We start from the raw sequence: 15259 nt of genomic DNA, 5'->3' as shown, positions 1-15259 counted from the left end.
AACATAATAATAATAATTTAAAAATTCAAATTTAGTCCTTCAAAGTTTTATTTTTTACACAATTTTTTAAACAAATTTCTTTTAAAATATAAGCATAAATATTTTCATATTTTATAACTTTAATAAAAAATTTATTTATCTAATAATAATATATACAGATATTTGAATATATTTTTTTACATTATTCTATATTGTATAAAACTTCTTTGTCGTGGGATTTATTATTCTTTTCATCATTCAAAACTTATTAAAAGAGTATAAAAAGATTTCAAAAAAGTAATACGTTAACGTCATTCTCCTGTTATAATTGAATTTTTTTTAATATATATTTGTATACAAAATCCATTATACAAAATTTAAAATTATTCAAATTTTAAGTTTTGTATAATGGATTCTTTCAAATAATATCTTAAAATAAAAAATTCTAAGTTAATTCTTTTTTAATTCAATAAATAATCACATATGTAAACCGTACAGTACATTAAATACAGCTACATTTGCATTAATTTATAACGTTTTCCGCCATTTAAATTGGCAGTAAATCGAGACTGGCGCTAAACCGAAGTATCTCAATCAATAAAAATTATATATAGTGAGAATAAATTGAAGTTTGAAAATTACGTGATTGGATGCTAACAATGTTATTTATAGTACAAATTCGTAATTTACTAATGTACTTTCGTACGACTGTAAAAATGTTAAAATTTAGTTCAATATCGAGACTCTTCTCGGTATAGTGAACTCTTACTCATTCACTACATCGAAAGTTCGTTATGTACAGTACATTAAGAATAGCAAGGATCAACAGAATTGTTCGCTATATTAAAGATGGTCACTGTATCTGATTAATGCTGTTGCTGATTATTTCCTAGAAACAAAAAAGGAATAAATTTCAACAATTACTTTTAATAATTAAATTAGTTTCAATTTTCTACAAAGTTTTAAAAGCAATATGAAGTTGTTCTTTAAGTTCTGTTGTTTAAATTTAATTCAATTAAGTAAAATTGGATTGCGATTCAATGAAGTCGATTGAACACATTCAGTAAAATATTTACAAAGTCGAAACTATTTCTTCAGACTTAAGTAATGCTTTTTAAATTAAATTATATTAGAAAATTAATTAATCCTCTTGACGATTAAATGATAATAAAATGTATTAAATCATTTCTTATTAGAGAAATGATTATTATGTTTACCTAATTATGATTAGCAAGATGTATAATGATGCCATTTACGAATGTCAATTTATGATTTTGTTTAAAATTTATTTTTATTACAGTAAATTGTACTTATTATTTTGTATCTCGTTGGTAAAAGTTCCTTTTGAGAGTCATACTTAAGACACAGAAACATGAGGCGCCAGCCTGAGGCCTGAAGATATAGGGGTCCCCAATAAAGTTAATGATAAAACTAGTCATGCAAAGATACATCAATACATAGAGCCCGAGTGCAACAAGAAATTAGACTCTAGAGATTTCAAATAAAAATATTTTTTTTTTAGATTCTGATATCTATAAAGGGGCCACAAGTAGAGTTCTTCGTGTCTCGAATCACGAGGAGTGTAAGTTTATTTGTATATAGAAACATGACATGTAGACAATCGGTCCAGGGGTGCCTCCCTGGAGGACTTTCCGTAATAAACTGGCCCTACAAACATGAAGAAAACCCGGAAAAATCCATGTGGTCAGTCCGTTTTCGAGGCTCAAACCCACGATCAGTTTCAGTGGTGTTATCCACTCGACTACTAGAGTGTAGGTACTTTCGAGTTTCTGATTCCCCAGTAAAGTGGAATTAATTTGAAATATTGCCAAATTTAAACGACTATTTTTTAATAGAACACAATTCTTATACAGTTTTTTTAATACTTGACAGAAATTGTGATAATCCAACTCACTAGTGTCCAAATTAAGAAATTTCCTATTCCAACTCACGTGTCAAAGAGCTTAAAATTGATTTATAGATTAACATAGAACAAACGACTTTAAGCATTAATGAGAATTTAACCTCTTAACTAAGTAAGTGCAGCCAAGTAAATTGAATATTCATCTGACACTTGGTTAAAGATTGTTTTCGTTTCTGTTGTTGATAGAATCCAATCGATCTGAAGAGCAGCTAAATATAACTTAAGATACGAAAAAAATATAGCAAGAAGATTAATTTGACCGTTTAAAATACATTAATTTACAATTATATTTTATTGATTTAATAATTAGATCTTTTTATTTAATTGTAGTTAAATTTACACGTAAGTTAATCATTTTTCGCAAACATTTTCTGTCGAATTTTATTTACCGTTAATAATTTATATAAAATTAAAATTTGATGCTTTTATATTTTAATTTATTAATTTAATTTTTAAAAAGTTAATAGCATTATAAAGCTAATTAAAATTAATTTATCGCATAGATATTTGATATTAAATACCAAATTTTTAAACTGATGAGGATGAAGGAAGAGGATGAAGATGACGAGAATGAGGATGCAGAAAAGGATAATGATAATTATGTTGGAAAATATTTTAAAATAAAACTTTAAACTCAAATTATTATTACATAAAAGTAATTCTCCACTCTTACAATTTATCAAACATATTAGCATTTTCCTGTGACGATCTGTCAAATCAATCAAAAATATTAGCATAAAACTTATTCTTTTAAGTAAAAAATAAATCATCTTACACTAATTTGAATTTAGAAGACTTTAGAATTCATTCAGCGCATTAATTAGTAAAATTTCACTATTATTTTCAGCTGGAGAGAAATTTTGGATGAAAAAAATATATAACTGTATAAAATGCGAAAATTATTAAATTTAAATATAAAAACATTTTTATATTTGCCTTTAATATAATCATATAAATCATTAACTTGATTATAATAAAATTATTAATAAATACATTTTATAGAAATAAATCCAGGAAGAAATTTACATTTATTGCCAATATTTAAGCAAAGGATTGCAGAAAATAGTGTAAACTTTGAAAGAAATAGTCCACGTTTTTCAAAATGTTGGAAACACTTCGTAAATTGAATTATTAAGCCAACATTTCAAAAATGAATGGCAGAATTACATTATTACCGGCGGATCTATCAGAAAAGAAAGCACACTTTGTGAGAGTAAGATGCATGCTTCGTTGTTACAGGAATCGGTTCAGTAATTATGACACAGATTTTAAAATTAGTATATCATGAAAAGTGAGAAGAAACATTTCGTAATTTAAGAAACGTATTTCGAAATTAGAGTAAAAGTTTCTAGCGATTTCAAGGATTACAGCTGAAAAACACAAGTTGGATAAAACCGAGTGGATAGAGCCACTAAACACTTGTAAACACTTAGTCGTGAGTTCGCACCTCGCTAAGCTGCTGGCTAAGTGAACATTTCTGACACCTAAATAGGAGTAGTTTCTCATAGGGGAGACAGATCATAAAGAGCTAAATGGCTAAGTTTTCTAATTCATAGTAACAAACTTTCAAGACAAGAAAGGAGCTCACCGTTACTGCCAAGACAGGTTATAGTGATGTGTATATTGTTCTAAATCTGTACTTTTTCACTCTCGTTTCTTTTTGTATACCTTTCCGTATGTCTATTGAAGGAAGAACTTATTCTCTATGTTTATTAAATACCTATAGACAGTAGTTTTAATGACAGTAAAATTCTATGCAGTTTCCAGTGCTTTAACACTATTTTCAGGAATTTGTAATAAAATTTTAATTTAATCAATCGATTTTCTTCGATTTCCTACCGTAATTAAACCCACTATCAGATAAGGAGTGAGGTGATTGTCTTTCAAAGTTTGGGTGCAGGAGTCTATATGTCGCAGAACGAAGCTCAGTTTTTATCATTGAAGAAAACGTGCATTGTTTTTTATATATACACTTCAATTTGCTTTCTACACAGAAATTCAAAATAAGATTACATTTTGCATACGCTTATGAGGTACTTCATAAAAGCATACACCATTATTTTTCCGGCTGATATATATAACAGATGGAAGTATGGCGATCGGTCGAAGAATGAATCTCCAACCAAGATTTTTACAATTTTGAAGGACCCTGAAACGTCGAGAAATGCAAAAAATTCGGGGATAATTTTTTTATGTATAAATGTTAGTGTGTGGGGAGCACGATTTTGTTCATGCTCTTTGAAGCTTAATAACTCCTATGCTTTTCGTCGGAAATTTCTGAAATTTTGAAGGGAGGTTTGTGTATTAGGGAGATTGATGCTATTAAATTTTGGTGATTAAAGGTCGAGGATTAGGGAGATAATGGGGGTCGTATATATCTCCAGTAGTGTCGGATTTAATGACGATTTTACTCATTATTAGCATTTACAGTTTTTTATAAAACCCATCCCTATCCTCATAATGAAGATTTTTTGCCATTTTATAATAGTTAAAATTATAAAAAGCTTTTAAAATAAAATATGATAACAGATGACACCATTAAAATTTTAAATGTTGCCGGGAAAGTTGAGCAACTCGTTGCTGGTTTATTCTAAAAATGCTTTCCGTTTTTATTTAAAAGAAACTTCAAAGTGCTTAAACGTTTCAAAATATTGAAATCTGTTCATTAATATTCACAATCATCGGCCATTTTCGTTTTGTTTTACAATCGCGTGCCATTAATTCGTAACAATTAGCATATTAGTTGAATTGTTTCCTCTAATCACCAAATATGTGCGTCTTATTACACAAAGCGTGCTCTTTCCTGATGAACATTCCTGTAATATCGCAATCGTGCCATCCATTTTTAAAATAATGGCTTAATATTTTTGAAATTTAGGAAATGTTTCCAACATTTTGGAAAACGTGGACTATTTCTCTCAAAGTTTAGATGAATTTCTATCAGCGGCCTATCAGAGGTCGCGTGTAAAGGTGCTCAAGTCTCACCAACAGGCTTGACACGTGGCATTTTCCGGGGTTTTTTCACCCAAATAGGAACCAATTATCCCATAGAAAGTCCTCTTGTAATGCACTGGATTCCGGGTCCTCCAGATGGTTGGCTGATACCATAACCATCTCGCACTTCCAACATCCAACCGTGTAATCTATTTATAGCGTGGCACATGTTGCCAACATTAGAAAATAAAATTAAGCTGCATTGTTGCCGACATGTTTGTTTCATTATCAGACCAATTCTTAAATTAAATTATATTTTATAATAAATTGATTAATTTATTCAACATTTAAAAAACTATATTAAATATCTGAAACTACAAGATCATTATCATTAATTATTAAAAATTTCTTTGGATATTATAGTGAATTTGGGTCATTTCTCATGTTTCAAACCTGATCAGAATCGTGTTGAGTGATACTCGAGACTGTTTATACAAATATACAAACGTTCTGCTTATTTATGGGTTTAAAATTATTTAAATTATTCTTTACTAATATATGTCTTCCCAAGTAATTGAAGGTTTTAATATTATTTTAAAGGTTTAAAATGGGAGAAGAAAAGAATATATTCTGTCTTAAAATTAATGAAATATTTTCTAATTTTTAAAAAATTGTGATAATTTAATTATGTAATTAACCATTTAACAGCTAGATTTATCATAAAAAATATTTATCTGGAAAAGTTTCATTAGAATTTCTTAAATCATTTACTTGTTAAATTGATACTTCATCGAAGAATTCTCTTTAACTTTATATACTTTTATTGAATTTATTCTTGATAAAATTTTGAAGTCGAACTTGATACTTAGCTCGTGATATACAGAAAGCATCAGAGTGAATGTCCTTCTCTAAAAATACTTTTATAAATCTACTAAAAACATGATCAATTTATCTTATGATATGACTGACGTTATAGATTTTCTCAAAAAACTTAATCCATTTTTATACTTACTTCGTGTCAATCACGATTTCCAATAAAGATAACGACTAAATAAAAATATAAAAATTTCGTAGGTTTATTTTCAACTTTAAAAGAAAAATATGTGTAATTGATTTAAAATTGCATATAGTTTTTTTTAAGTAATTGAATTTTTATTTTTTCCCCTGCTGTTATATATAACAGAGGGAAAGTATGGCCATCAGTCAAAAAATTACTCCCAAGATTTTTACATTTTTTAGCTCAGAATGGCTTGAAACGTCGAGAAATGCAATAACCCCAGAATGGGGTTATTGCTGTATATATGAATGTTAGCGTGTGTATGTGTGGGGCACGATTTTGTTCACTCTCTTTGAAGCTTAATAACTCCTGTGCTTTCTGTCGAACATTTCTGAAATTTTGCGGGGAAGTTTCGTTTATTAAAGTGATTGATACTATTATATTTTGGTGATTGAAGATCGAGGGGGTGGGAAGATAAAGGGGGTTCATATGTATCACCGATTAGGGTCGATTAGCATTTATAATTTTTTATAAAACCCATCCCTACCCTCAAAATTAAGGTTTTTACCATTTTATAATAGTTAAAAATATAAAATAGTTTTTAATAAAATATCATAACAGATGGCACCACATATAATTTAACTCTTCCTGAGAAAGTTATACAACTCATTGCTATATTTTTTTTATTCATGTTCTTATGTGTTAGCTGTGTGAAGTTAGTAAATGGTAATGTATAGAAGATATCAGTAAATAAATTAACATATTTTCCACACATCTTAACGTATTTTCTGTACTACTATACATGTACAGTACGGTACTTGTATGGTATATCTGTTCAAAGTATAACGTATAGCGTATGTTCAATAGAATCATTGTACATTGTACTCATTACTTTTACATATATATTAATTATGTCCTATAATATACAGAATGTGTGTAATAGAACAATCAATTGTACACCTATATTTCTGCGCAAAAATATTATATCATTTATAACGTTCAGAATGTGTTTAATGAGAAGATGTACTGTACATACTCTAAACTTCTATAGATGTAATTGTACATTTCCTATAATGAATTTCTTCTGTAATATGTAGAATATTTTACATTTTATGTACATTATCTACTGTATATCTTCTACACGTTAAATGCTGTAAGTTTTACTTTATAAAGTTTTTACATCTTCTATAAAATTTATTATTATAAAAAGTAAATTCGATTCGATAGAAAAATATTTAAAATTTGCTATTTCAATATTCTATTTATTAAAGTTCTCTATTTTAAGGAAATATTGTATTGAAAATGTTCAAATGTATCAAAAAAATAATAAAAAATAAATAAAATCAAAACACAATTTCGATCAGACGAAAATCAGAAAAAAATTTGTATGAATTATGTATTCAATTTATTGATTTATTATAAATTCTGAATATTGAAAAATTTAACTCGTTTGTTTAAATGTAAATCGACGTTGTAAAGAAAAACAAATTGATTTTTTTTGTTTGCTTTAAAAACAACTTTATAAAATTTCGTTAACTTTATAAAATCACTCGCTGTTGTTTTTCTTTTAATATAGAAATAACTTAGGAAATTCTCGTTTATTTCATCTATTTTGTAAGTCTTATAATGATCAAGCAATATAATAGTTAAAATAAATTTAATTAAAAATACTATTTTTCTTTCTTAAATTACCTAATATATTTAATTTTTAGTTTAGAAAATCATTTAATAACTTTTGTGATGATGCAGAATCCTTAAGTTCTTCCGCATCACTAGCAGAGAACTTATGCAAGTTACGTGGATTTCAACACTTAACACGTATCGAATTTAATTAAATACATTAAAAAGAAGAAATTTTATACTAAAAAAATTACAAAATGTGTATTATATATACAGAAATCTTATGAAGTAAAATGAAATCACTAATTATAATTTACTTCTCTAAGCATCTTAAAGCATATAATTACAGAGATGAAATGCGGTATTAGAGTAGAAGATTCAAATAAATTGTATTTTATAATTATTTTAATTAATAAAAATGCAAAAATATATATTTATTAAGTAAAAATATATAAAACTCAGTACACTTTTACTTATATTCATAATTTTTATGTAAGGGTTTTTTGGTGAACTTATCTCTAAATGGTCGTGCATTTCACTTATATGAAAATGTAAAAATATGTTCAGTACATTTGTGATACAGTACATTGTATTTATGTGACACAAAATTTGCAAGTTTTTCTTTTTTTTTCAGTGTAAAAAATATATTAATATTTTATAAATTTCAATACTCACTGGCACATTTTTCATTATTGAATCCACATGTTGGTTCGTCAACTGGTGGTTTTCCATTAACCCAATCAATTGTATCTATAAGTTTCAAAATCTAAAATTAAAAAAAAGTATAAAAATATCGATTAGAAAATAAATTATAGTACAAAATATTCAAATATTTCTTCTTCAAATATATGCAATAAACAGAAAAAAAAATTACATAAATTAAATGTTTTACTGAATACGTATAAGGCAACAAGTTAAATCTATATCAAACTACTGTATTTATATTTATTTAATAAGTAATAATTTAAGTTTGAAAAAGGAAAACTTGAAAATAAAAATTAAAATGATATTGATACCTTTGAAACCCAGAGAAATTAAAAAAAAAACAAAACAATTCGGTGATTTTTCCTGTATATACAGTACAATGTTTTTGTGTGGGAGCGCGATTTCGTTCAACCAATTTGAAGTTTAATAACTCCTGTGTGTTTTGTCGAGAATTTCTGAAATTTTGTAGAGATGTTTATGTATTAGGGAATCGATGCCGTCTAAATTTTGGTGGTTTTATAAAGGTCGAAGGAGTGGGGAAATAGAAAGGTCATGTGTACACTTATAGTGGGATTGGACTTAATGAAGATTTTACTTGTTAGTAGCATTTGCCATTTTTTTTTATAAAACTCATCTATACCTCATAATTAAGCTTTGCCATTATATAAAATTTAATAATATAAAAATATTTTTAAATTTAGTACTTTTTCATACCAATGATTTTAATGCTATTAATCCAACTAATTTGTTCTATGGCCAAGCAATAAGGGGCGTAACTATCATCTTGAAAGATCCGATCTTCATGAGTTTTCATATTTCCTTTATGATAAAGTGTTGTTGTTCTTTACATCTTGTAATTTAGTATATTAATGTTAATAATAACGACCTTTCTATCTTTAAAATAGCAAGAGATAGACAGGAGTAACGAATTTTAAAGCCCACTTTTTGACTTTAATTTATTATTTCTAATCGATTTTGATGCGAATTAGCGCTAGACAGCCACTAATTAAACACAAAGAGGATAAATGAATTGATAGAATGGAAATTCAAGATAATAAACCTTATTAAGATAGATAATAATCATCAATACATTAATTAAAGAGAATGAATTAACGAGATTCTCTTGTGGAAGGCTTTCAACGAAAGAAAATTTATTAAAGCTAATTTCAAGAAGAAAACATCATAAAAACAAATCATCGTGTATTAATATGTATCTTTAAAGAATATTTTTTAGAATGAATGATGATAAGTATTTATGTTCTTAAAGATGTCTTCGGACTCCAGACTTTATAAATCTATTGTCTTATCCAGACTTATAAATCTATACAGAAAATATGTACTAATCATTGTCAACTGGTAAAAAATGGTTTAAATTTCTTCTTATTGAACTGAATAAAATCTAATTCCCAATAAAAGATTTGAAATTTTTCTGAAACGAAGGAAATCGTGTAATGTCAAAGTCGATTGAAAGCTGATGAACTTTCAACATTCTTTTCTTGACAGAATTTTTTCGTTATCTCACACAAAACATGATTAATGTTTAATATCAACAACCTCTTCATAATTACAAAATAGTAAAATTTCAATCACACCTATTTATTTCGTCATTTGAGTGGAAACAGAATGTCATTAATTTTCCTTTATTACATGGCCGATATTTTGATCGACTGCAGTATTAAGTTAAACTTATCGTGTTTTAGCAATTGTTTCCTAAATTTAATAATCTCCTACATTATAGAATTGAAGAAACTTCAATCAAATTTATGAAACTAAAGATTTATATCATTGGTAATTGGAGAAAAGAGAGAAAGAATTATTAATGTCCTAAATAATTTACTCATTTACGAAAGAAGTATCTAAAACTAAATAATATATATATATTACAGAAGTATGGGTGTATTATAATTAAATCCACAGTTGGAAATTATATGTTAATTGTAGTTAATGAACAAAAACATTTGTTAATAAAATGCTAATTTTAGTCACTTTGCCTTATTTAATTAATAACCATTAATAAATTGATAAATAATATATTCTGAATCATTTTTATTGATCTACGAGTTTAGCACTTACTATATAAATATATTTTAAAAAATTCTTTTATTAAATTCGTTAACCCGAGAGATGAATGTACACTTCTGTAGATCATGCCACCATTATTGAAATTCGTGTCTTATACATAACTGAAGAAAATATAAAATTAATTTCCGAGCATTGTTTAAATTACAATTCTTGTTCAAAAAGTGTGCAAAAGATTCCACGCTTTAATAAACAGAAAGAAAATTTAATTATAATCAATGACGCGAAGAAATAACCATAGAAAAAAAAGAAACCAGCGATGAAATTTTTTTCTGAGAAGAAATAAGAATAATTTTCTTACGGCTGATATAATTATAAAAATCATATTAAAATAATATTCTTCATCCTCTTTTGATTTATATTTTTTTCACATTTTTTTTTAACGGAAATAGTCATAAATGCATTAAAGTAGTAAATTAGTGTTTTATTACATTTTCCAATCTTAAATCACTGGTAAATTATGTAATTATTTTTAAAAAGCAAAGAGATAGATGCGGTAACACAATATTTATATTTTTAGAGTGTACGTTTGGTATCAGAAACAAACAAATACAAGCGATATGTAAGTCATCAATAAGTAACAATTTGCATTGTCAAAGTCACTATTAATCTAAACGGTCCTTAAAATTATATTCTTAAAACATGTGACAACGCCTGGATGAAAATTTTTGCCAATTGGTCCATTATTTTTTAAATATTAAATAAAATTTGAGTCCCTTCTAAACACTACTCAGTTCATCGTTTCTTCGTTTTCTCTAATTCTACTTGATGTACAAAGATTAATTATATTTATTTTTTTATTTTTTAGCTTTCTACACTTATAAAAGTATTTCTCGTACATAGCACGCATTTAACTTGAATTTTTATGACATGATTATAATTTATTTTATAAATCAATATTTTATATCGATTTATAAAATAAATTATTACGTACAAAGTTGTATTTTCTTCCTAAACAAGTGTTAAAAAATACAAAAAACTGTCAAAAAGTATGAATTAATTGTTAATTTTGTAGTTTTTTAAACACTTTCTACGTCAAAATTGTTATACAATGTCAAAACTTACATATATTTGATTCCTCCACTTCTACAATTAAAATTTTCAGTTCGTTAAAAAATTTTACAAATAAAAATTATGATTAATGTCAATAAAATTTTTAAGTAAATTATTTTTTCGATGTAACTTAATACTTTTAATGGAGCACGTCTAAACATAATACATCTTTTTCGAAATAGTAAGATTCTTTACACTACTTTAAAGATTCAATATCAAATTGAACACGCATTCAAATCTAACAGTAACCAAAGAATGTGTGATATTAGGTAAAAAAATAAATAAAAAATATCATTGATATTCTCATTAGAAAAAACTCTCTCTGTTGAATTCAACCAGCGGAGGAATGGATAAAACCACCAAACATTGGTCGTGGGTTAGTTAGTGCCTGATCAATGGGCTGGCTACGTGTAGTTTTTCGAGTTTTCTTCATGTTTGTAACACCTAGATATAGACAAGTTTCCCATAAAAGTTATCCCCTCGGTAAATCGCACATGTGTGGGATTGCGGTGTACGAATAAATCAACTAAACTTTCAATGTGCAACGTTACTCTAAAGACGAACAGAAGGCTCAAAATACTTCTACTTATTCATTCCCACGTTTCTCTCTTCTCCTTCTTTCTTCTTCTTTTTTCTTCTGAAATTCACTGACCATTGACTTTTACTTTTCTCCTAATCGTCTGTCTAACGTCTGATGATTAGTCGGAATCCGCATTCCACGGGCTTATCTGCACGTAATCAACTTTGGGAGAAAAAAAGAAAAGAAAACAACAGCAAAATGTTTAAAAATTTTAAACTAATTTTGGTCCCACATATATGTGTAAGATTTGAATTTTTAACTGGTCCTCCGCGGAAAGCAGAACGCCTAAAGATTCGTTTGGACAAAGATGTCGGCCATATTTTAGTAATTTTTGTTTTATTATTTTCCTGTTTATTTTTTCTAACAACGCTTATTTTTTCATGCATGTATGTAGAAAGAGAGAGAAATTGTAATGAAGAGCAAAATGATACGTAAATCAAATTGTTCGTACGATGTCCCAATATTGTCTAGAGTTGGAGAATTCCTCTTGGTCATTTCATCTATTTACCATAAAATCATGAGAGCATTTACCATAGAAGATGAAAAAATGACTAGGATTGGCCAGATATACTACAAAAAATTCATTGTTTGTATACAGGATGGCCATTTTAATCAATCCTCCGAAATAATAACTCGAAAAATATGCATCCTGAAAAAATCACTGAACCAAATGTGTTAGACTTTAATAAGACCACAAGAGAAGAGTAAAAATTTCATCATAGATGGAGCTACAATCGGTGGGGAAAAAGGGGCCAACTTTATTTTCATAAGTGGGAACTCCCATCTTTTATTAATCTACATAAAAAAAAAACAGACAAACGTTTATCTGGAAGAATTTTTTCCGAAAGATGCACTTTTCAGAAGTTATGCTAAACAAATTACTAGGAAACTATTATTTGATGACCATTCATTTTCTTCAAATAATAAACTGATACAAAATTTCGTGTCTCGTTGCGTTAAAGCCATCAAGCTTCTGATAAAAAGAAAACATTTTAAGCGAGTCACCTTAAATTTACTCAAGACATTTTTCGTGTTGATTAAACTATTAAAGGTGTAATTAATTAACGTGATTCCCCGTCGCTTCTCACAGTTTTCTCCTATTACAAACGACGTTCTTAAGTCAATTCTCTGTTGAAAATGTCAGTTTTTAGTAACATGTTCTGTGATGTCTGTACAAGCTGTTAAAATTCTCCTTATTATATCTTCACTAGTTGCTTCCTGTTCATAGGCAACATTCTTTAAATATTCCCACAAATAAAAGTCAGGCAAACGTCCAGCGATCGCGCTTGCCATTGTACTGGGCCACGTCAATTTTCTTTTTTTTTCATTCAACTTCACAGATATGCAATATTTAAATAATAAAAAAAATAGGGGTTCCCATTTAAAAACATGAAGTTGATCCTCGTTTTCGCCGATTCTAGCACCATCTTGGATAAAACCGATAGTGCTATTAGCGTCTCCGCAAGAGACACTTATAATTAAGCATCTACCTGAATTATGAGATGACAAAATGGAACAAAACATTAAGTTGGAAAAACAAAATGGCAAACTCCAATTGTCTGAGTGTTAATGCTTGCATTATTTATGTATATGGATTTATAGTATTGCACAATTACGTGTTTGAATTGGCTCTGGTAGTAAGTTTCTCTCCCGGCGAGGAATAAATCTGTTCGCTCGAGATTTTAAATTCCTAATTCTTACGGGAGGAAAAATAAAATTCACACGCGGACACGAGATCGGCGGTTTTGAGCGCTGAATTGTGGCTCCCTTGAAGTTTAATATTTCCGGTTTAATGAATGTTTTTCAGGATGCGTATTCTTCGAGTTATTCCAGTGGAATGATTAAAATAATCCACCACGTAAACAACACATTTCACTTTATGACCTCTAATTTTACAATCCACTGACTTTACGACTGGCGTAAATTTTCTATTATAAATACATAAAATGTGTATGAAAAGTACCATAATTTTCATAAAACATCTGTAACTGGTATTATGTAATAAAAAATTGAATTTTGAAAATTTTATTTCGATTTACGACTCTGAAATTGTGGGAAAATACAATGACTCGCTTTACAACGATTTTTAAGAAAAATTAAGATGTAAAAGAGATTTTATATACAGTATATAGTTTAAATTGTGAATATTCGAATTAATAAATAAAATATTTTATCCATATGCTTGTATATCTACATTTTTAAATTATTGTTAGTTGTAAGTTCTCTGTATACAGTTTGAGGTTAGATCATTGAGGACAGCAATAAGTGATTCCTTAGGGCCTTTAATTTTTATAGATAAATAAATAAATGATCTAAAGATATTTTTGTGTGGGCGGAAACTGATCTACACATAATATAAACAAGCTACATCGTAAAGTCTCATGCTACAAGAGCTCAGTTTAAAACAATGATTAGAGTGTGAGATTTAAAAAAATACACATTTAATTAATAACAGAATTACAGAGTTTATAATGAAAAATTTCTTCATAGACTGCACTTTATTACATCTCTAAAACTAGTCCATAATTTTTATGTAGGCCTATATTTGAGTTTCGAATCGATATAATTTTGGAAGTCTTCCTTACTCGTTTAACTTGACTAGTCTGTGGGTAGGGAGTTCTTGCCTAATTTTAGACACAACTTAAATGCGTATCCTCTCGTAACTAAAACTTAAGCGTCCTTAGCCTCTTAAATTAATCAATAAATAATAATAATAATAATAACCGTGTTTTTACAGAGATGCAAGAACACATTTTAAAATTCAAGGGCGTAGGCAAATAAAACGGTTTCAGGGGTTTATAAATTATTCTTTGATAATATAGCCTCTTATAAGTTAGAGATTAAGTCGAAACCGGCCTAAAATTCGAGCCTGGATGCATATGTATTTAACTAAAACAGTAAATTTCTATTATAGAATATAGGAATAAATTACTAATTTTTCAATTATATACACAACTCACGATTGCGATCAGAGAAAATTAAATTAGAATATAAGGAATTAGTATTATATTCAATTAATTAACAATCAAATCTGAAAGATAACATAAAATTTCCATTAAGTTTATTCTATTTATTTGCATTTTACACGCAATGTAAATTGAAAAAAAAAAATCTCTTGTTGTAAAGGAAACTTTTACTTTAAAAATTCACCGTGAACTTCTTTTCGTTTTTTTCCGACTTTTTTTTTACGAATTTAATGACCAGGGAATAAAGATTTTAAATAGGATAAAATTTTTAAAGATATTTAAAAAATCGAAATTCGAGAGAGCAATAAGCAGAAGTAAATATATAATGGTTTTTTTACATTAAAAAAAATATAATACAAATCGAATTTCCAATAAAAATATTATTGAATTTATATTAAAAAATATTTTAAATATTAATTTAG

The 15259-nt window shown here is 27.5% G+C and overlaps 1 protein-coding gene across 1 annotated transcript in view; it reads right to left on the bottom strand.

The window, feature by feature from the left end:
• The window catches only part of LOC111619487 (guanylate cyclase 32E-like), a 157460-nt gene that overhangs the window by 15065 nt on the left and 127136 nt on the right, over positions 1–15259 (bottom strand). The window contains exon 7 of the mRNA XM_023361216.1: positions 8130–8220. Within this exon, the coding sequence (XP_023216984.1) occupies positions 8130–8220 (91 nt within the window). The remainder of the gene's footprint in view (positions 1–8129; positions 8221–15259) is intronic.

Source organism: Centruroides sculpturatus, unplaced genomic scaffold (genome assembly GCF_000671375.1).
Source record: "Centruroides sculpturatus isolate CEXI.00-Female unplaced genomic scaffold, Cexi_2.0 scaffold185, whole genome shotgun sequence".
Classification (NCBI taxonomy): Eukaryota; Metazoa; Arthropoda; class Arachnida; order Scorpiones; family Buthidae; genus Centruroides; species Centruroides sculpturatus.
The sequence above is the reverse complement of the archived record's forward strand: the minus strand, read 5'-3'. Positions and strand labels throughout refer to the sequence as shown.